The sequence below is a fragment of the Chrysochloris asiatica genome, unplaced genomic scaffold (assembly GCF_000296735.1).
Source record: "Chrysochloris asiatica unplaced genomic scaffold, ChrAsi1.0 scaffold00285, whole genome shotgun sequence".
In the NCBI taxonomy this organism is placed as follows: domain Eukaryota; kingdom Metazoa; phylum Chordata; class Mammalia; order Afrosoricida; family Chrysochloridae; genus Chrysochloris; species Chrysochloris asiatica.
Window position 1 is genome coordinate 315,096 of NW_006408803.1, and position 21,321 is coordinate 336,416.

General features: G+C 36.5%; 1 protein-coding gene across 1 annotated transcript in view; it reads left to right on the top strand.

Moving 5' to 3' along the window:
- Positions 1-18,754, top strand: part of INTS12 (integrator complex subunit 12) — a 21,176-nt gene extending 2,422 nt beyond the window's left edge. The window contains exons 2-6 of the mRNA XM_006874554.1: positions 4,707-4,859; positions 7,084-7,271; positions 11,938-12,097; positions 14,318-14,464; positions 18,066-18,754. Of these exons, the coding sequence (XP_006874616.1) occupies positions 4,707-4,859; positions 7,084-7,271; positions 11,938-12,097; positions 14,318-14,464; positions 18,066-18,650 (1,233 nt within the window). The 3' untranslated portion in view covers positions 18,651-18,754. The remainder of the gene's footprint in view (positions 1-4,706; positions 4,860-7,083; positions 7,272-11,937; positions 12,098-14,317; positions 14,465-18,065) is intronic.
- The last annotated feature ends 2,567 nt before the right edge of the window (positions 18,755-21,321 follow it).

The window sequence follows — 21,321 nt, forward strand, 5'->3', positions numbered from 1 at the left end:
AAGGATTGCATGGAGGGGATTGTAACCATGGCAGTGAGACAATATACGATAGAATGAATGTAAAACTAATGTTCTTCCATGTAAACTATCACATAATTCACAATAAAACATTTAAGAAGAAGAAGAAAAAAGAAAAAAAAAGATCAATATCCTAGGCATTAGTGAACTGAAATGGACTGGTATTGGCCATTTTGAATCTGACAGTCATATGGTTTGCTATGCTTGGAATGACTAATTGGAGAAGAATGGCATAGCATTCAATGTCTAAAAGACCATTTCAAGATCTGTGTTGAAGTATGGTACTGTCTATGGTAGGTTACTAACCATACGCCAACAAGGAAGACCACTTAATACCATTATTATTCAAATTTATGCACCAACCACTAAAGCAAGTGATCATGAAATTGAAGAATTCTGCTAACTTCTTCAGCCTGAAATTGATCAAACATGCAGTCAAGATGTATGATGATTACTGGTGATTGGAATGAAAAACTCAAAATAAGAAAGGATCAGTAGTAGAAATACTGGCTTTGGTGATAGAAAAGATGCTTGAGATCACATGATAAGAACTCTGAAAGATCGATGATTTATTCATTGCAAAAACTTTTAATAACATAAAATGTGACAATACACATGGACCTCACCAGACAGAAAATACAGGAATCAGATTGACTACATCTGTGGTAAGAGACTCTGGAGACACTTTATATCAGCCTAAACAAGGCCAGGGGCAGATTGTGAAACATACCACCCATTGCTCATATGTGAGTTCGCTGAAACAGAAGAAAATGAAAACAAGTCCACGAGAGCCAAAATCTAACCTTGAATTATACCACACCTGAATTCAGAGACCATCTCAAGAACAGATTTGATGCATTGCACACTAATGACCGCAGACCAGAAGAGTTGTGGTCAAGAACATCATCTAGGAAGAAAGCAAGAGGTCAAAACAGACAGGAAAGAAAGAAAAGACCAAAATGGATATCAGACTGAAATTTGCTCTTGAGGGTTGTTGTTATTAAGTGCCATCGAGTCAGTTCCAACCTATAGCGTTCCTATATAGGGTTTCCGAGGAACAGCTGGTGAGCTTGAAGTGCCGACTTTGTAGTTCAAATGGCTTGTCAGTAGGGTGCATTAACCCACAGTGCCACACCAGGCTCTTAAGGGGTTGTTGTTGTTGTTGTTAGGTACCATCAAGTCAGTACCGACTCATAGCGACCCTGTGCACAACAGAATGAAACACTGCCCAATCCTGGGCCAACCTCACAATTGTTGCCATGCTTGAGCCCATTGATGCTGTCACTTTGTCAATCCATCTTGCTGGGGGTCTGCCCCTTTTTCTCTGACCTTCCACCTTACCAAACATGATATCCTTCTCCAGCCACTGGTCCCTTGTGACAATATGTCCAAAGTATGAGAGACGAAGTTTGACTCTTGAGGGTAGAGAAGCTAAAAAGCAAATGGAAGAAATGAGGTGGTAACTCATCTATGCCATGAAATTAGGAAGACAGCTACCTGGCCAACTTATTGGGAAAGGCCCATGTTTGTGCTCATTCCAAAGAGAGGTGAGTTAACAGAATGCAAAAATCATTGAACAATATCAATGATACTACATGCAAGTAAAATTTTGCTAAAGATAATTTTAAAATGGCTGCAACAGTGCATTAACAGGGAACTGCAAGAATTTCACACCAGATTCAGAGGAAGACATGGAATGAGGGACATCATTGCTGATGCCAGATGGATCTTGACTAAAAGCAGAAAACACCAGAAAAATGCTTATTGTTGTTAAGTGTCATTGAGTCAATTCTGACTCACAGCAATCCTTTGCACAATAGAATGAATCACTGTTCGGTTCTGTGCCGTCCTTATAATTGTTATGCTTGGGCCCATTGCTGTGGCCATTGTGTCCATCCGTCTTCCTGAGTGCCTTCCTCTTTTTTCCTGACCCTCCACTCTACCAAGCAGTTCCCTTCTAATAACTTGTCAAAAGTATGAGAGTTCAAGTCTTGCCATCCTTGCTTCTAAGGAGCATTCTGGCTGCACTTCTTCCAACATAGATTTTTTTTGTTCTTCTGACCATCCATGATACTTTAAATGTTCTTCTCTAGCACCATAACTCAGTGCATCAATTCTAAGGCCTTCCTTTATTCATTGTCCAACTTTCAAATGCATCTGTTGTTATGTGCCATGGAGTCAGTTCCGACCCATAGCAACCCTATACAGGAGGCTGTAAGTCTTTACGGGAGTAGAAAGCCTCATCTTTTTCCCACAGTAATGGTAGTTTCGAACTGCTGCCCGTGAGATTAGCAGCCCGATTCGTAACCACTGCCATGCTTGGGTCAAGTGTACTTTACTCCTCAAACTGACATCTTTGTCTTGAACACTTTAAAGAGGTCTTGTATAGCAGATTTGCCTAATGTAATACATTGTTTGATTTCTTGACTGCTGCTTCCATGAGTTTTGAATTGTGGATCCAAGAAAATGAAGTCTGACAACTTCCGCTCTTTCTCAACTTACTATGATATTCCCAAATATTTTATGTTATAGACCTGATACACTTTTTAATTTAATTTGCATTATTCACATTTTCTCCCGTCACTTTCTTAAGTGAATATCACTGGTCAGCAGATTTCCTGAAAAGACCAAATAGTAAATATTTTCAGGTCTGTGGACCAGGTGGTCTCTGTTGCAACTATTTACTTCTGCCATTGTATCATAAAAGCAAGGAAAGTATACCTTGTGGCACATTGGTTATTCTTTGGCTACTAACTAAAGGTTTGCAGTTTGAACCTATCAGCTGCTCTGTGGGAGAAAGATGAGGCAATGTGCTTCCCTAAAGATTTACAGCCTTAGATAACCAATGGGAGCAGATCTACTGTGTCCTATAGGGTTGCTATGAGTTGGAATAGTCTCAATAGCAACAGGTATCATCAAAACAGCATAAACAATAATAGAAATATATGTGTGTGGCTATGCACCAATATGCTAACCTGATTTATAAAAACACGCAGCAGGCCGGATTTGGCTTTCAGACATCAATTACTATTGAGTCACTTTTAACTCATGATGACCCTATATATATGTCAAAGTAGAACTGATCCATATGGCTTGTTTTGTTTTTGTTCCATATGGTTTTCAGTGACTGTTTTTGTTTTGTTTTTCACAAGTAGATAGCTAGACCTTTTTTCCAAGCTGTTCTGGATAGATTCAAACTACCAACCTTTCAGTCAGCTGCAGAGTACATTAACCATTTATACTACCCAGAAATTCTACATACCTATTATATTAGAATATCTAAAATGTGAAAGACTGACTACACCAAGGGTTGGTAAGGTTGTAAAGAGACTGGTATTCTCTTGTATTCCTGATTGAAATGTAAAATGGTACAGTCCCTTTCAAAAAGAGTTTGGCAGTTTCATAAAAAGTTAAACATAGACTTAGCAAATGATCAGACTGTTCCACTTCTAGATATTCAAGATAAGTGAAACCTTATTTCCTGCTCCAATATGTGGCACAAACCATTCTTCTCACGCCCCTCCCTCTTCCTCATTTGAGTTCGCTAATCCATTGCAATGGCCACACAGAACTCAGACGCTGTACAAACAGTTATGGTTTTTTGTGTGTTGGGGGGAGGGAGGTGTTAACAGGTTATAACACAGGATCAGAAAAGGCTCAGGGCCCAGTTGTTCCAGTCAGCTTTTAATAAATGCCCACAGGACACACCACCATAAGCCTGTCTGAAGGCATTCAACTCTAGCTCCGTGGGTCAGCAAACCTAACCCCCCCCCACTTAAAGTGTCTGTTTCACTCAGCTTTATTTGTTCCATGGGCTGGGAAGCCTACTGCTCTGTTATATGTTCTGGTTCACAGTTCTGCTGCTCCTCTGCCCCTCCTCTGGTATCACAGTTTTGTCCTTGGGTCAAGGAGGTTCCGTGAACCAGGAGTTAGAAGTCCAGTGGACATGCTCCACTCCAGACTCTTGTGTAATGGTAATGGGATTCCCCCTCCTGCTTCTGAGATGGTTCATTTTATACCCGTGCTAGAGGTTCAAGAATTTACAATTACAGTTAACTCTGCTAACTAGCCTCCACAGCTGAATCATGTCATTCTGTCAGTATCTTCTCCCACCTTTTGTTATCTAGACCAGCAAGGCAGAAACATTGTTTGATGGGAGTTATAAAATATGGCTAGAAGAAGCATTGGGTAATTCACTACACCACCTATCCATAGAAAGATTTGTATACAAATGTTCATAATTCCTTTATTAGTGATCACAAACAACTGCAAACAACCCAAAGGTCTGTCAGTGGGTGAATGGATAAATAAATTGTGGTATATCTATTCTATGCAATATTGTTCAGCAAAAAGAAATGAACTTTTAGTACACTCAATTAAATGAATGAATCTCAAAATAAACATGCTGAATGAAAGAAGCCCGATACAAAAGAATGTACTTTACAATTTCATTTATATATAAATACCTAGAAAATGCAAACTAACCTATAGTACCAACAGCAGATCAGTAGTTGCCTGGGGGTTTCTCTTAGGATATATATCTATAAGAAATTAATTGCAAAGTGCCACAGGAAACTTGGGAGATGTCAGATCTGGTCATTATCTTAATTGCGATGACCAGTTGGGTATATGATGTAGATAGTCTTATTTAATTACATATATATATATTTTTTATGTCACTTTCTCAGGATGTGGAGCCATCCAAAATTTCAAGCACCAAAACTGTTTCCATTAAGCAAGAGCCCAAAACTTCTTCCAGTCTTCCTTCTGGCAGTAATAATGGCAAGGTCCTCACAACGGAAAAACTAAAGAAGGAAGCTGAAAAGAGACCTGCTGATAAAGTAAGATTTTATTTTAATCTAGTTAATTTAAATAGTGAATCAGTTGTTTCATAGGTAGAAGCAGTTATTTATGCTTGTTTTTTATATAGTAGTGATTATAGATGCCTAGTCCACTACACTACCAGAGCTCCTTACTTGTTGTTGTTAAGGGCTGTCAAGTCTATTCCGACCCATAGGGACCCTGTACAGGGTTTCCGAGGCTGTAAATCTTTAAGGGAGCAGAAAGCCTCATCTTTCTTCTGCGGAATAGCTGGTGGTTTCAAACTGCTGACCTTAAAGTTCACAGCCTGATTCATAACCACTACACTACCAGATATAGTGATCATAGATGCCTAGTAAGGAGAGTAATCACTCAGTTACTGTTTGATTGCTAAAGATGTTGACCGATAAATTAGTAAAATTTAAGAGCAGTTTTTTTTAACCATTTAACAAAAATACTGTCTAATATTTGATCCCTAGGAGATAGAGTAATTTCAAGAGTCAACTCTTCTGTAATTCAAATTGTAAATGAAACGATCATTAAAAAGAAAAGGTAAACAGGGTAAAGATGTAAATGACTAAACGTGAAATGTGTTACAGATTGGCATTCATAAGAACAAAACCTACAGATAATTCTTAGACTATCTATTTTGGATGGTTTCTACATATATTTAGTAATTAATACTTTGGTGGTGGTGGTGGTTATGTGCTGTGGAGTTGGTTCCAACTCATAATGACACTGTACAGGGTTTCCGAGGCTGTAAATCTTTAAGGGAACAGAAAGCCTCATCTTTCTCCCGCAGAACAGGTAATTTTGAACTGCTGATTTTGTGGTTCACAGCCCAACTTGTAATCACTACACTATCAGAGTTCCTTTAGCAATTGGAAAAAAGTATATATATATTTGAAAAAAAACACAAACTTTTAGTAACTCCTGCCATCTAGGTGTTTTCATACTTTTAATAAATATTGGCTATCCATAAATTATATTGCTTTGTTTTCTGTGTTTACATTTATGTAAGTTCTATCATACTACATTTATCCTTCGGTAACTTAATTTGTCTCCACTCAGCATTGCGGTTTTAAGATTTATCTATGTTGATGCATTTAGATACTTTAGCACTGGACCGCAAGGTCAGTTTGGACCTCAGGTTCAGTGATTCAAATTCACCAATAGCTCATTGGAAACCCTGTTCAGGGTTACTTTGAATCAGTCAAGTTGATGGCACTAAACAACAACAAATACAATAATCCTTATATAAATAAACCAGTTTATTTACTCATTTCTCTATTATGAGCAATTAGGTTATTTTTCTTTTTCTCTACAATGGAGCTTGAGTGAGCTGTTTTATACAAATCTCTTAACAGTTTCTTGAGTATGTATACCTATGAGTGGATGCTATATAGTTTTGACATCTTCAACATTACTAGGTATTGCCGGTTACTATCCAAAGTAATGTACTCAATTTATACTTGCCCTAGCTAACTACAAAAAATGCTATATTCCCTGCATCTTGATTTTTGCCGGTCTGATAGTGCATGTGTACATTTATTGGAGCCAGAAAGATTACTGAAGTAAATAAGGCGATATGTTAAGTCTAGAAGACTGGTTGTAAACACTGATTGTATAGCTTAAATAGTACCTCTTTGCAATATAGTTTAAATATTACCACCAGTTGCCATCAAGTTGCTTTCAACTCATGTGTTAAAGTAGAACCATGTTCCATAGGGTTTTCATTAGCTGATTTTTCATAAGTATATTACCAGGCCTTTATTCTAAGACACTGCTCAGGGATTCTATTTTAATTGTTACTAGTTCACAATTTGAAATATTAAAAAAAAGAAAGCCTTTTTAGTACTGTGATTTCCCATCTTAAAATATTGGAGCCTTATTACTACTGTATTTCCCATTTTTAAATATTGATAGGGAAAATAAAAGGCAGATAGCAGTTTAATCAAGCCCACTGAACTTCTAGAATTTTTAATTGTGTACAAAGTGAAAAACAGATATATGCTAAACTATTGTGCTTTATTTTACCTTGCTGTAGTTTCTTTTAGTCGATTGATTTATAAGTTAATTATAAATCTTCTACAGATCATTAGTGTGTGCTTCTGTCCCTAGCTGTGTGAAAATATCTGTACAATGAACTTGGTCATTGCACACATCTATCTTTTCCATCTCTCAGAAATTTAATATTTTGTTGCATAAGTTTCATGATTATTTTCTAATTGGGTGCTTTTATAGATAAAATCAGACATAAGTGAAGGAGTTGATGTTCCAAAGAAACCTAGACTGGAGAAACCAGAAACGCGATCCTCTCCCATTACTGTCCAAACTAGCAAGGATTTGGCTATGACTGACCTTTCCAGTTTTGAGGAGACTAGTGCTGATGATTTTGCCATGGAGATGGGACTGGCCTGTGTTGTTTGCAGGTAAGTTGTACCTTGCTATATAAAGTTTTTGTTTTCTTTCAAAAAATCTAACCATGCACCTCTTTCCCAAAAAATACAATAATTGTTGGGTATTTTATATTTTGTTTTTATTATTTGGAGGTAGAGAAAATATAAGTAGATTTTGCTTTACGGACTGCGGGTATAACAATTCAACTTTTTGTAAAAATTGTCAAATATTCAACACCTTGACTTTGGTTTCTTTAAACTGTTGCAATAACATTTTCTGAATTCTTGAGTTCTGGAGGAGCATTGATTACTTTATTCTTCAGTAAGAGTCTGTTTAGCAGACTCAATTAGTTCCATCTTCTTTTTTAAAAGTCTGTGTTGCGTTTTTATTTTCCATTATTAGTATTTATGAATATAAGCTGTTAATTACCATTTCCTGAAGCACCAGTAAGTCTTTTCTTAAGGATATTTGAAATGAAAAGGATGGATCTTGTAAGTTATTCTGAGTGTTGTTTGAAACATAGATGTTAATGATTAGTAAAGAATGTATTTTAAAAATCAGAAATAACTAGATTTTAAAATCCTTGAAACCAAGGACTAAATTTCTAATTGTTAATGGCTTTTAATGCCAAGGATAACAAAAAGATTGTCACCTTTATTGCTGTTTTTTTCATGCAAATACTAATTCTGGGTATTGTTGTTGTTAAGGGCCTTTGAGTCATAGCGACCCTATAGAGTTTCTGAGGAGCAGCTGGTGGGTTTGAACTGCTGACCTTGTGGTTCACAGTCTAGTGCATGTGTAACATTTACTGGAGTGCTGATCCTACAGTGCCACACCAGGAGTCTAATTCTGGACATTAGGACTAAGTAAATAATTGTAAGCTTTTGTGAAACTAGTAGAAAATGAGTTAATATGCTTCTGAATAGTTAGGATCATTTGTTGAGAGAATCATTGATTTCATATATTTATTTCAAAAACATTTGTTTATTTCGAAAGCAGATATCATTTTATAAATATAAAACCTGGTAGAAAACTAGTAACTGTAACTCTACATCAGAAGGACTTACTATGATTGTCTAAAAAGTGGTTATGAATCAGACTGCTCATGTCATGGTCAACAGTTCGAAACTACCAGCTGTAATGCAGGAGAAAGATGAGGCTTTCTGCTCCCGTAAAGATTTACAGCCTCAGAAACCCTGTACAGGGTCTCTATGAGTCGGAACCGACTCCACGGCACAGAACAACAACAAAGCTATGATCATTGCTTGATACCGAAATTTCTACTTTTTTTGATACATATACATTGCTTTCTATTCGGTCATCAGGCATTTTTTGAACAGCATCTGTCTGCACAGTAGTGTACTTGGCACTATTGCTAATTAGGTCAAGTTCCTGCCTTTGGTTAATTCAGATAGAACATCACACAGTAAACAGCATAAACAAATTTAATAGCGCTACAAAGAAAATGATAGGGGACTGTTGGAGAACTGGTCAAAGTTTACTACTTTCTGGAAGAAAGAGAAAACGTTACCATGAGAAAGTACAAAGAGAATATAGCCAAATATAATTATTGTTATTGGTGTTAAGTGTCATTGAGTCGGTTCTAAATCAACAACAACAATTCATAGCGACCCTGTATTGGGCTTCTAAGGAAGAACTGGTGGGTTTTACCACCAACTTTACAGTTAGCAGTCCAGTGCTTATCATACAGTGCCAAACCAGGACCCCAAAATATAATTATTAAAAAACAGTGGACTGCTCCTTGCAAGGTTGGCAGTTCAGACCCATGATCCACTCCTGAAAACCCTGTACAGGTTCACTATGAGTCATACCCTACTCAATAGCACTAAACAACAACATATTCGAGGGGGCTTTGAAAACTTCATGGGAAAAATGGAATTCAAAGATAATGGGATTTTCCTTTCCTTCTTTTTTTAAAACTTTTATTGTGAATAGAGTGAAAATATAGACCAGATCATCAGCTTTGCATTCAACAAATCATACACTTTTGTTTCATCGCAGTGATTACAGTCCCCTCCATGCCACAACAGTCATCCTGCTTCCTCCCTATGATTCCTATTTGCATTCCACCCTTCTTAACTTTGTCCTTAGAATAATGTTGCCCTTTTGATTTTGACTAATTGACCATTCGAGCATACCTTGCTAGTGGCATTGTCCCCACCATAAGCGTATCTACTGCTTGGCTGAAAATTTGGCCACAAGGATGAGGTCCTCTCCAGACCTGAAGGGTGATCAGGGGCCATAGGCTCAGGTTCGTTCCTTCAATCTCCTTCTGACCAGGAAACCCAGTTTTTTGTTTTTTTAAAGAAATAATTTTGAGTTTGTTTCACAGTTTCTCCTGGGACCCTCTAATGTGATCCCTTTCAGGGCCATTGGTAGTGGTAGCCAAGCACCATCTAGTTCTTCTGACCTCAGAGTCATGGAGACTGATGGTCACGTGTTTCTTTAGTCCATTGGACTAATTGGTTCCAAGCCTTTTCAATTATTATCAATCTTCTTTCTTCTGCACATGGGAGACCAGTAGTTGCACCTTAGATGGCCTTTCATGAGCTTTCAGTCTCAGATGCTACTCACCCATGTGGGATCTAGAACATTGTATCCGTGTACTATGTTATGCCAATTGACCGTGGTGTCCCCTGAAACTTTGGTCCTGAGCCCCCAGGCCCATCAACTTGTTTCCTTAAGATGTTTGATAATATCTAGGAAGTTTTCATATTTTGCCTGCTGTATGCTCCACCACATTCATAGTTGTGTTTGCAGGAAAGGTAAATACTCATGCACAAATATTCTCTTCCGAACTCTTACATACTTGTGGGGGGAAATATGTATATGTGTGTATATATATATACACACATATACATATTTCTTCCTCCCTTACCATTCAGTCTATGACTCAATCCATGTGTCTGTGCACAGAACACTTATCCTAGGGTTGTATATATATCACTATTTACCTCTATCAGCTTTAGCCCGTATATACATCCCTGTGTCTTCATCATTATTCAGTTACACTCCCTCTTCTTGTATATTGCCCTTACCTGAGCTAACATGTATCTACCCTCTGGCCAGTAAATTACTCTCCCCTCCCACCCCTGGTAACCATCAACAAATGTTCTTATAAAGTATGAAAACTTTTGTCCTTTTGTGAGTGACTAATTTCACTCAGTATAATATCTTCCAGGTTCATCCATGTTATGAGGTATTTCTCAGATTCATTGTTACTCTACAGCATCGCATAGTATTTCATTGTGTATATGTACCAAAGTTTGTTTTACATTCTTCCATTGATGGGCACTTATGCCCATCACTGTGAAGAATGCTGTGATGAACATCGGTATGAATGTATGTATAGTATCCTGGCTCTTATTTCTTGTGGATATATACCAAGTTGAGGGATTGCTGGGTCATAAAGTATTTCTAGTACAAACTTTCTGAGGAAGCACCATATCGTTTTCAACTGTGATTGAACCATTTTACAGTTCCATGAGCGATGTAGGAAGGTCCCAGTCTCTCCACATCCCCACCAGCATTTTCTGTTGTCAGTTTTTTTTAACTTCACTCTTAATGCTGGTGTAACATGATATCGCATTGTTTTGATTTTCATCTCAGTCCTTGTGTGGCGCTGTGGGTTAATGTGCTGGACTGCAAAGTCATTTGAACCACATGGTCAGCAGTTCAAGCTCATCAACCGCTCCTTGGAAACCCTATAAAGGGTCACTATAGGTCGGGACTGACTTGAAGACACTTAACAACAACGACAATGGCTAATGATTGTGAACATGTCTTAATAATGTTTGTTGGCTACATGAATGTCTTCACTACATGAATGTCTTCCATAGTGAAGTGTCCTGTGCCCATTTTTTAATTGGGTTGTTTGTCTTTTTTTTATAGAATGTCTTAGTTTTCTATAAATTTTAGAGATTAGTTCTTTGTCTGATGTGTTGTTGCACATTTTTCCCCCAGGGGGCTTACTCTTTTGGTGAAATCTTCTGATACACGTTGTTGTTGTTCAGTGCCATTGAGTAGGGTTTCCAAGAAACAGCTGGGTAGTTTAAACCACCAACCTGTGGTACAAACTGATCTTGCTGTTGAGTGCTTTTCCTACCAGGACTTTGATGCATATAAGTTTCTAACTTTTAGGAGACCCCAGTCATCTGTTTTTTCCTCTACTATTTGTGTGTGTGTGTTTTAATGCTTGATAGTGTATGTATGCCATGTATTAGTGCCTATGTTTGTCACTATTTTATCACTGATGATCCTTATAGTTCTAGGTTTTATGTTTAGGTCTTTAATCCATGTTGAGTTTATTTTTTGTATATGGTGTGAGATATGGGTCTTGTTTCATTCTTGTACAAATGGATTGATTTCCAGTTTTGCCAGCATCATTCGTTGAAGAGACTATCTCTTCCCTATTTAATGTGCTTTGGCCCTTGCCAAAGATCGATAAGAAATTTTCCATGAACTTTTTGAAGCCCTCTTGTATTTACCAATGGTTGAGCATAAACTTTAAAAGAAATGACGTGCTAGTCAGAATGCATGTAGGGATTTGTTTGTTTGGTTTTGCTCTTGGGTTTTCTTTCCTTTTTTTATATGTCACACTTTACCGAGACAACTCTGACATGGCTTCAAATTTTTACATTCAAGAAAGTGTAATGTTTGAAATGTTTAATGTCTTAGGCAAATGACAGTGGCATCTGGTAATCAATTAGTAGAATGTCAAGAGTGCCATAATCTCTACCACCAAGATTGCCATAAACCCCAGGTGACAGATAAGGAAGTGAATGACCCTCGCCTGGTATGGTACTGTGCTCGATGTACCAGACAAATGAAAAGAATGGTAAGATTCTAATTTTTTTTCTATTTTTAACAGCCTCTGTTGCTTTTTTTGTTGATATATGTTTTCTGAAATAAAATTTTGAACATTTACTACATTAAAAATAAACTATATATTCTGTTTATTTAATTTATTATACAGGACCATGTTATAAGCATTTTTCTGCATTTGAGTTTCATCTTATTCTAATGTAGACAAATGGGCCTTGAGCCCCACAAAATATGAATATTACTTAGCAGTATATCAATCTATTTATAAACGTTTAAAATGCTATACAGCATTGTGGGAAGTGGTGAGACAAAATTTCAGTCTTTGGTAAGTCTGGTAAAGGAATATAGAAAATATTCATGACAACCCATCAAATTTATAAAAGTGTATACAGAAGCAGTATTTATAGGTGCCTCTCTGTCTTTCCATCTCTTTTCTTTTCCTCTTTTCCATCTTTCTTCTCATTGTCTTTGGATGACCATTTATCTCATTTTCTTTCAGTGTACTCTGCTGTCTTTGTTTCTCCTCACTAGCATAATTACCTTTAAGGTCATACTAAACTGTATTTTTCATTTATTTGATAGTTTTCTAAATTTTATTCACTTAAAATGAAGTAAATGAACTTCATAAATTTCTTTTTAAAAATATCAGGAAGTTACTATTTACATCAATGACATCGCTCGTTTACTTCTTCATGTCTATCTCCATCTCCCCTCCTCTGCCTCAGAAATAGAGCTCTTCTACATAAATATGTCTAACTAAGTATACCTTTTTAAAGCCAGAAGTACTTACTTAAATGTAAAAACTCAAGATATACCCATCTTATGACCTAATCAGTTAGATATGGGAGATGTTTTTATTTATTCCTATGAAAACTGAGTCACCTCTCTTTGGAATGGGTACAAATATGGATTTTATCCAATTACTTGGACAAGTAACTGTCTTTCATGGCATAGATGAAGGAGCATCTCCAGGGCTGCATCAGTTTGTTGAAGGATGTAAAGCTGTATTCCTTCAGTTTCTAGAGCCTTGTTTTTCACCAGTGCTTTCAGTGCAGCTTAATATCTTTGGTTCATGAACATATGATACCTCTTGAAGTGGTTGAAGATCAACCATTTCTATGTGGTACAGTGACTGTATATACTTTCCACCTTCTTATGATGCTTTTTGCATCATTCATTATTTTGCCTTTAGAAACCTTCAATATTGCAAACCAAAGTTTGAATTTTTTCTTCAGTTTCTTCAGCTTGAGATGCTGAGTGTGTTCTTCTTTTTTGGTATTTCAGGTCTTTGCTCATTTCATTATAATACTTGGCTTTGTCTTCTGGAGCTGCCCTTTGAAATTCTGCTTTGCTTTTGTACTTCCTCATTTTTTCCATTTACTTCAGCCTCTCTGTGCTGGAGAGGAAGTTTCAGAATCTATTCTGATATCCATTTTGGTATTTTCTATCTTTCCTTAATGACATTTATCTTTCTCTTTATATGATGTTCTTGATGTCATCCGCTGCTCTTCTGCTCTTTGGTCATTATTGTCTAATGCATCAAATCTGTTCTTAAAATGGTCTCTAAATTCAGGTGGGATGTGCTCAAAGTCTTATTTGATTCTTGTGGACTTCTTTTAATTTTCTTCTGCTTCAACTGAAACTTGCATATGAGCAATTGATGGTCTATTCCACAGTCTGACCTTGGCCCTGGTTTGGTTGATGATATGGAGCTTTTCTACCATCTCTTTTCACAAATGTAGTCAGTGTAATTCCTGTGTAGTCCACCTGGTGAGGTCCATGTGTATAGTCTACTCATAAGGTATTTGCAAAAACGAAGTCATTGGGTCTTGCAAAATTTTATCATGTGATCTCTAGCATCATTTTTATCACCAAGGTCACATTTTCCAACTTTGAATCATTCTTTCCTAAGTCTTTGACTAGCCATAATGAGAAATAAGCACGCTTCATGACAAGTGAAGCAAACTGGTTATGTATAGTTTGTGATTTTCCTGTTTTGAAACAATTTGGTTTATCTTGTTCAAATGAAATCTAATCTGCTTGTTTTTGGAGCTTAGTTATGTCTTTACTGGAAGAAATTATTGAAATCTGTAAAACCATTACTATGATGTTGATTAAAATAATTGGTCCAAGAGTATATACTTTCAGTGTCATTACAGTATTTTGTAAATGTTCATATGTTGTGCATTCAGTTAAGAGATCTTGCATCTAATTTAAGACATTAATTTTCTAGGCTCAAAAAACTCAGAAACCAACACAAAAACCAGCCCCCACAGTTGTTTCTGTAGTTCCAACTATCAAAGATCCATTGGTTAAGAAACCAGAAGCAAAACTAAAACAAGAGACAACATTTCTGGCATTTAAGAGAGCAGAAGTCAAGGTACCGTTCATTCTGTTGTTATCTAAGTTTGTATTATAAATGAGTTTACTAAAAGCTGCTTGATAAAGATTTAATAAGATACTTTATATGCTATATATTGGAAATTAAGATTACATTACTCTCAACATTAAATAGAAAGGGAACATTTACACAATGATTTAATCTCTAACATTCCTGTGTCTCATTTTGTCACAAATAAGAATTGTGAGCATTCCAAGATGACATTCTTTCTCATGTAGTCTGACTATTCCTTAATTAAAAATAGCATACTGCCATCAACCACCACTAATCTATCAATTTGTACTGTAGTGGCTTGCATGTTGCTGTTATTCTGGAAGCTGTGTCAAGGGTATATTAAATGTTAGCAAGGTCACTTTGTGATGGAAAGGTTTTAGATGAGCTTCCAGACTAAAACAGGCCAGGAAGAAGGAAAGATGGTCTACTTCCAAATATTTAGCCACTGAAAACCTTATGAGTAGCAGTGGAACACTGAATATTGCAAAATAATGAAGAGCACCAGAATGTTGTCAGATTCAGTGCCAGAAAATGAGCCCATAAGGTTGGAAGACACTCAAAGTACAACTAGGGAAAGGCTGTCTCCTCAAAGTAAGTTGACTGTGAACATATACATGAATGAAGTAGAGCTTATGGGACCGTCATTTGATGATAGGGTACAACTCAAAATGAAGAGAAACAGCTGCATGCATCCATTAAATTAGAACATGGAATGTATGAAGTATGAATCTAGGCAAGTTGGAAGTTGTGAAAATGAAACAGAATGCATAAACATCAATATCCTAAGCATTAGTGAGTTGAAATGGACTGCTGTTGGCCATTTTGAATCTGACAATCACATGGTTTACTATGCATGGAAAGGGAGATTGAAGAGGAATGGGGTCTTATTCATCATCAAAAAGAACATTTTAAGATCTGTCTTGAAGTATAGTTCTGTCTGTGATAGGATAATATCCATATGCCTACAAGGAAGACCAGTTAATACAACTATTTTTCAAATTTACACACCAACTACAAAAGCCAGTGATGATGAAATTAAAAGATTCTACCAATGTCTTCAGTCTGAACATGATCAAACATGCAATCAAGATGATTGGAATGCAAAAGTTGGAAAGAAAGAGAAAGGATCAGTATTTGGAAAATATGACCTTGGGGATAGTAACAATGCTAGAGATCACTTGTGGGGTTTCCCAGGCTGTAAATCTTTCTGGGAGCAGAAAGTCTCATCTTTCTCATGTGGAGTGGCTGGTGGCTAGTAGTTTTGAACTGCTGACCTTGAGGTTAGCAGCCTGACTCATAACTGATTTATTGGAAGTAGTTAGCATTATTATATTCTGCACTTAAATCACTTTTAGGTAGATTTTTATACTGACCTGTTACTACTAATGTTTATTTTTAGGAAATTCAATACAAAATCACTTTATAATAAATTAAGGCCTTAGCTTGTCATGTTTATTTTAATGAGGGTTTTAATATATATATATATATATAATAGTAAATGCAAGTACACTTTTATTGTGAAAACCTTTGTTTCCATTCATCTGTATGTCAGATATGAAGATTTTCCAGAGTGGTTAATGGTTAAGAAATTATAGTTACAAATAGTTCAAAGATGTATTTTCTCTACTGGAATAAGGAAGCACTTGATCTCCATTGTTTGTGTTATTTTGCTTCTTTGTGTCTTGGTAGTATTATAAACCATCTATCATCTTATTGGAAAGCAGTGCTAAGCAACAGTAAGCCATTAAAATAAAATACCAAACATAGAGAACTTATTTTCTTGTTTGTATTTTTTAACTGTTGGTCTTTTTAATTACTCCAGCTGAGTTTTCTTTTGTGAAGTTTGCTGATAGATCATTTAAGCATATGGCAACAGTTTTATTTTTAATAGACAGAACATTTTTAAAAAATAATTCAAATCACTTTCATAATTGAAAATTAAAAGTGTACTGCACCTGTGTCTTGTTCCCTTGACTTTTTTCCTCATGTTATTTGTATATGTTCCTCTAGGAATTTATAACTTAAGTAAAGTATTTCCTTTACATAAATTTACGTAAGGTAAAGAACTTTGATGCTATTATAAAATACCCTATGGTTTGTCAGAGTATGCTAACAGTATATTTTTACCTCTTATAAAATAAAGCTCTCAGAGGACTATTTTTATTACTTTTCACATTGGTAAAACATTTTTTCATACAGACTGTATTGATGTATATTTTATTAGAGCTGAAGCTGTCTCCCACCACTCATCTGTCAGTTTGTCGTACTGCAGTGGCTCGTTTGTTGCTGTGATGGTGGAAGCTGTGCTGCCAGCATTTTAAATACCAGCAGGGTCACATACGGTTGACAGGTTTCAGCTGAGCTTCTAGACTAAGAGAGGCTAGGAAGAAGGAGAGGTGGACTACTTCTGAAAGTGTGGCCACTGAAAACCTTATAAAGAGCCACAGAAACATTAGCCAGCTGTAGTACCAGAAAATGAAAACATTTTGAGTAGCAACAGACTGTTTTCAGATATAGCGCTAGAAGATGAGCGCCTCAGATTGGAAGGCACTCAAAATATGATTGGGGGAAAGCTGCCTCCTCAAAGTACAGTTGACCATGATGACGCAAATGGAATAAAACTTTCAGGACCTTTATTTTTCTGATGGGGCACAACTCAGATGAAGACAAACAGCTGAAAACATCCATTAATAATTGGAATATGGAATAAGGCAGCTGGTAAAATTCTTTACATAGAAACAAAGAGACCTCTGATGTGATCGTTTCACTGAAACATGGACAAGTTGTGAAAATAAAAGTCATGAGAAAATTTTTAAAGTACATCAGAAGTATTGTATACTTCCAAGTAGTTAACTGTAATTGTCTGTATATGTTATGTGGTGCTATAGTTGTTGTTCTAAATTTGGGGAGCCCTTTTGCTTTTAATGTGATTAGAATCTGTATACACAGTCAGGTCTCTTCTCCTGGGTGCAAGCATTTTTGTCCACTAAAAGTGAATTTAATTTTTGGAATGACCCATAAGTTGCTTGGAACAAATTTTAAGAAATCAGATATTTAACTGAGCTAGAGAATATCTATTTAGAGCACATTAAATCCGATTTTCTGATATACCTTGTAAGTGGAATTCCTAAAAAATAATTTCATGTATTTTCTCTTTTGAATTCATTAAAGAGTTGTTGTTGTTGTTGTTGTTATGTGCCGTGGAGTCAGTTCCGACTCATAGTGACCCGGCACAGGGTTTCCGAGGCTATTAATCTTTACGGGAGCAGAACGCCTCATCTTTCACCCGCGGAGCAGCTGGTAATTTCGAACTGCTGACCTTGCGATTTGCAGCCTGATTCGTAACCACTACGGTACATCTAAAAGCTCTAGCTTTGGAAATGACAACATCTCTAGTTATGGAAAAGCTTATATATGTAATTTTTAGATTGGTTTCATAAGAACTTATGTAATTTTGGTGATATAAAATAAATTTCTCTCGCTACTTTATAAGTTTGAGATCAAATGTGTTATATATTTAAGGACTGAGTTTGTATAAGTGTTGATTTTATTAGCTCTAATGAAATATTTACCCTATTTTTTTTAGGCATCCACAGTTATTTCAGGAAATTCTTCGAATACCAATGTTTCCTCTTCGGTAACTAGTGGCCTTACTGGATGGGCAGCTTTTGCAGCCAAAACGTCCTCTGCTGGTCCATCAACAGCAAAATTGAGTTCAACAACACAAAACAATAGTGGGAAACCTCCTACCTCATCAGCTAACCAGAAGCCTGTGGGTTTGACCGGTCTAGCAACATCATCCAAAGGTGGACTAGCTTCCAAAATAGGTTCCACTAACAGCACTGCCCCCACTGTACCATTGAAACCACCTCCACCTCTAACCTTGGGCAAAACTGGCCTTAGTCGCTCAGTTAGTTGTGACAATGTTAGCAAAGTCGGTCTTCCTAGTCCAAGTAGTTTAGTTCCAGGAAGTAGCAGCCAATTAAGTGGGAATGGAAATAGTGGAACATCAGGGCCTAGTGGAAATACCACTGGTAAAACCACTTCAGAGTCAAGCAGCTCTTCCTCAGCATCCCTTAAAGGCCCAACTTCACAAGAATCCCAGCTCAATGCCATGAAGCGATTACAGATGGTAAAGAAGAAAGCTGCCCAAAAGAAACTCAAGAAGTAATGTGGCCAGTGTGTTTTTACCTCACAATGCCTATGGATGAAAATCTTCCTATTAGGACAAAAATTGTAATGAACTGTAATTTAATAAAAGTCTTCATAATCAAATTTCTAATGATTTTTACCTTTTAAATATTAAGTAGAAAAACTTGGAAATTGTTCCGTTTCAAATCTATCCTTACCATTTTTATTTTGTTAAAAATTCCACATTTTGTGAAACAATAATTACAGTAATTAATTCCTAAAAACATCCAGAATCCCAGAAGATAGATGAATATGCAAATATAAAGAAAAATAAATGTTTTATCTTTTAGCAAAGCCCCAGGCATTTTATCCTATTGCATAAGGTACCTTACAAGGCGGCAGAAATGGCACACTGTAAACTTTCCTACTCCCTCTCAATATTCAGGGTGTTCACTGTCAGTCCCCAGCCTCATTCAACTGATAATTCATCTCCCCTTTTATCAAAATTAATTTTTCAAAATTGGTAACTTACCAATCTGTGCATATCAATGATTTAGGCATTTATCTCTCCCAATAGATTGAATTCCCATGTCCTTGAATCCCACAGTCCACCTTTCCTCACATGCCAATACCAGCATATGCATGTAGTATATACTGAATACACATTGAATTTTGACTCATCCTGTTAACACATATTCCCTGACAATTATTTTTTTTAATCTATTGTGACTTGGATGAAAGTTTACATCCCCTGAGAATTCTTAAGAAAAGTGCTCATTTCCAGGGGTCTTTGTAGATGGATACTTCCAAACTTCTTTACACAATGACAGTATCGTCTTGAGAAAAGACTTTTATTTCTACTGCCAAAAAATGTTAGAGCATTTTACCTAATTTTACTTAGTATAAAAGAAGCTCCTGTTGTTAAGTGCTGTTGAGTCAGTTCCAACTCATAATGACCCTGTATAGGGTTTCTGAGGAGCAGCTGGTGAGTGAACCACTAACCTTGCAGTTCACACCAACCTTGTGGTCCAGTTCTTCTCCTACAGTGCCACACTAGGACTCCAAGAAGCTCCTACCTAATAGTTAATTCTTAAGATTATATTAAATTACATGTGTGTACATTGGTAAGTCAGACACTCTGAAGTACTTTAGTTGCCCTACTTGCAAGCTAACAAATTAGCCAGCTAGTTTTTACTTACATATATGTGTACACACACACACATGTTTATATACACATTGTATTTAATATCTATATGTATATATAAAAGGAACCCTAGTATAGTGTGTTATTCATTGGACTGCTAACCACAAGGTCAGCAGTTTGAATCCACCAACCACTCTGTAAAAGAAGGCTTTCTGCTCCCATAATGATTTATAGACTCGGAAACCATACATAGGATTGCTATGAGTAGGAATCAACTCAATGGCGCAGTGGATTTATGTACATATACAATAATTACAGGAGCCAGTTGTTAACCTGCTCATGGAATGAACTCGCATCATACAAAAGCAATTGCAAAATTAGATTAATCTTCTATAGGGTGTAGCACTCCTTGGCCTTCTGGTGTGGCACTGTAAGATCAGTACTGAACCTTGTAGGTCAGAAGTTAAAACCTACCAACTACTCTGAAACCCTATACAGGGACACTAGGAGACAGAACCAACTCGGTGCTTAACAACAACAGTACATATTCCCCTCTGGAAAGATTATTCATTAATGTGGAATTTAAGTAAATGTCTCCAGTGTGGCAAAGGACAGAGTTTTATAACCCAGAGTTCTCATCTTTTTTGGAGACACTAGTTTCCAATGCACTTATACAAACATCTTTGTAGTATACTCTGCTCAAAAGGCCAGGATCATGGACAACTGTTAAATTGTCTTGCACATGGGTTAGTCATGACAAAAAGTATTTTGTTATTCTTTATTCAGTCATATTCACAAGACCAAGCAGTCTTGTTACACCAACTACAATGTGTGCTATGTATAGTGCAGTGACTAAATCTTTACTACATTCACTCAAAAGGTCTTTGAATTGTGAGGTTGAAGGTTCACACCAGGAACTCCTCGGAAACTGTACAGCGTCACTATGAATTGGAACTGACTCAATGGTACTTAACATTTAAGAGAGCAGAAGAGTTTTAAAATCTTTCCTTAAAAAAAGAGCAAGCTCAATTTAAAGAGCTTTAATTCACAAAGATCATTTATCAATATATTTTAGAATGATGTTAGAAAAATCTAGGAATTTATGGAGAGAATTTGAGATTAGAGACCTATTGTAATTGTTAAGTGCTGTTGAGTTGGTTCTGACTCACAGCGACCCTGTATAGGGTTTCTGAAGAACAGCTGGTGAGTTTTAACTGCTGACCTTGGCGTTAGCAGTCCAGTGCTTATCCTACAGCACGACTCCAGGATTGAAATTATCCTATTACTTACATCCAGAATAAACATACTGACATTTTTTAAATCTGCTGCAAATGTTTTTGTTTTGAGAAACATTTCTGTTGATAAAACATCAGTTTGTAATACGTCCCAATTTCCCATTTATTAAAGACATTAGGGTTAGGAAGAATGCAAAAAAATTATTTTTTTAATTGTTCAGGGCTGGTTAAGTGCTGTCCAATCAGTGCTTACTCATAGTGACCCTGTATAGGGTTTCCAAGGAGCAGCTGGTATGAAACACTGACATTGTGATTAGCAGTTCAATGTTGAT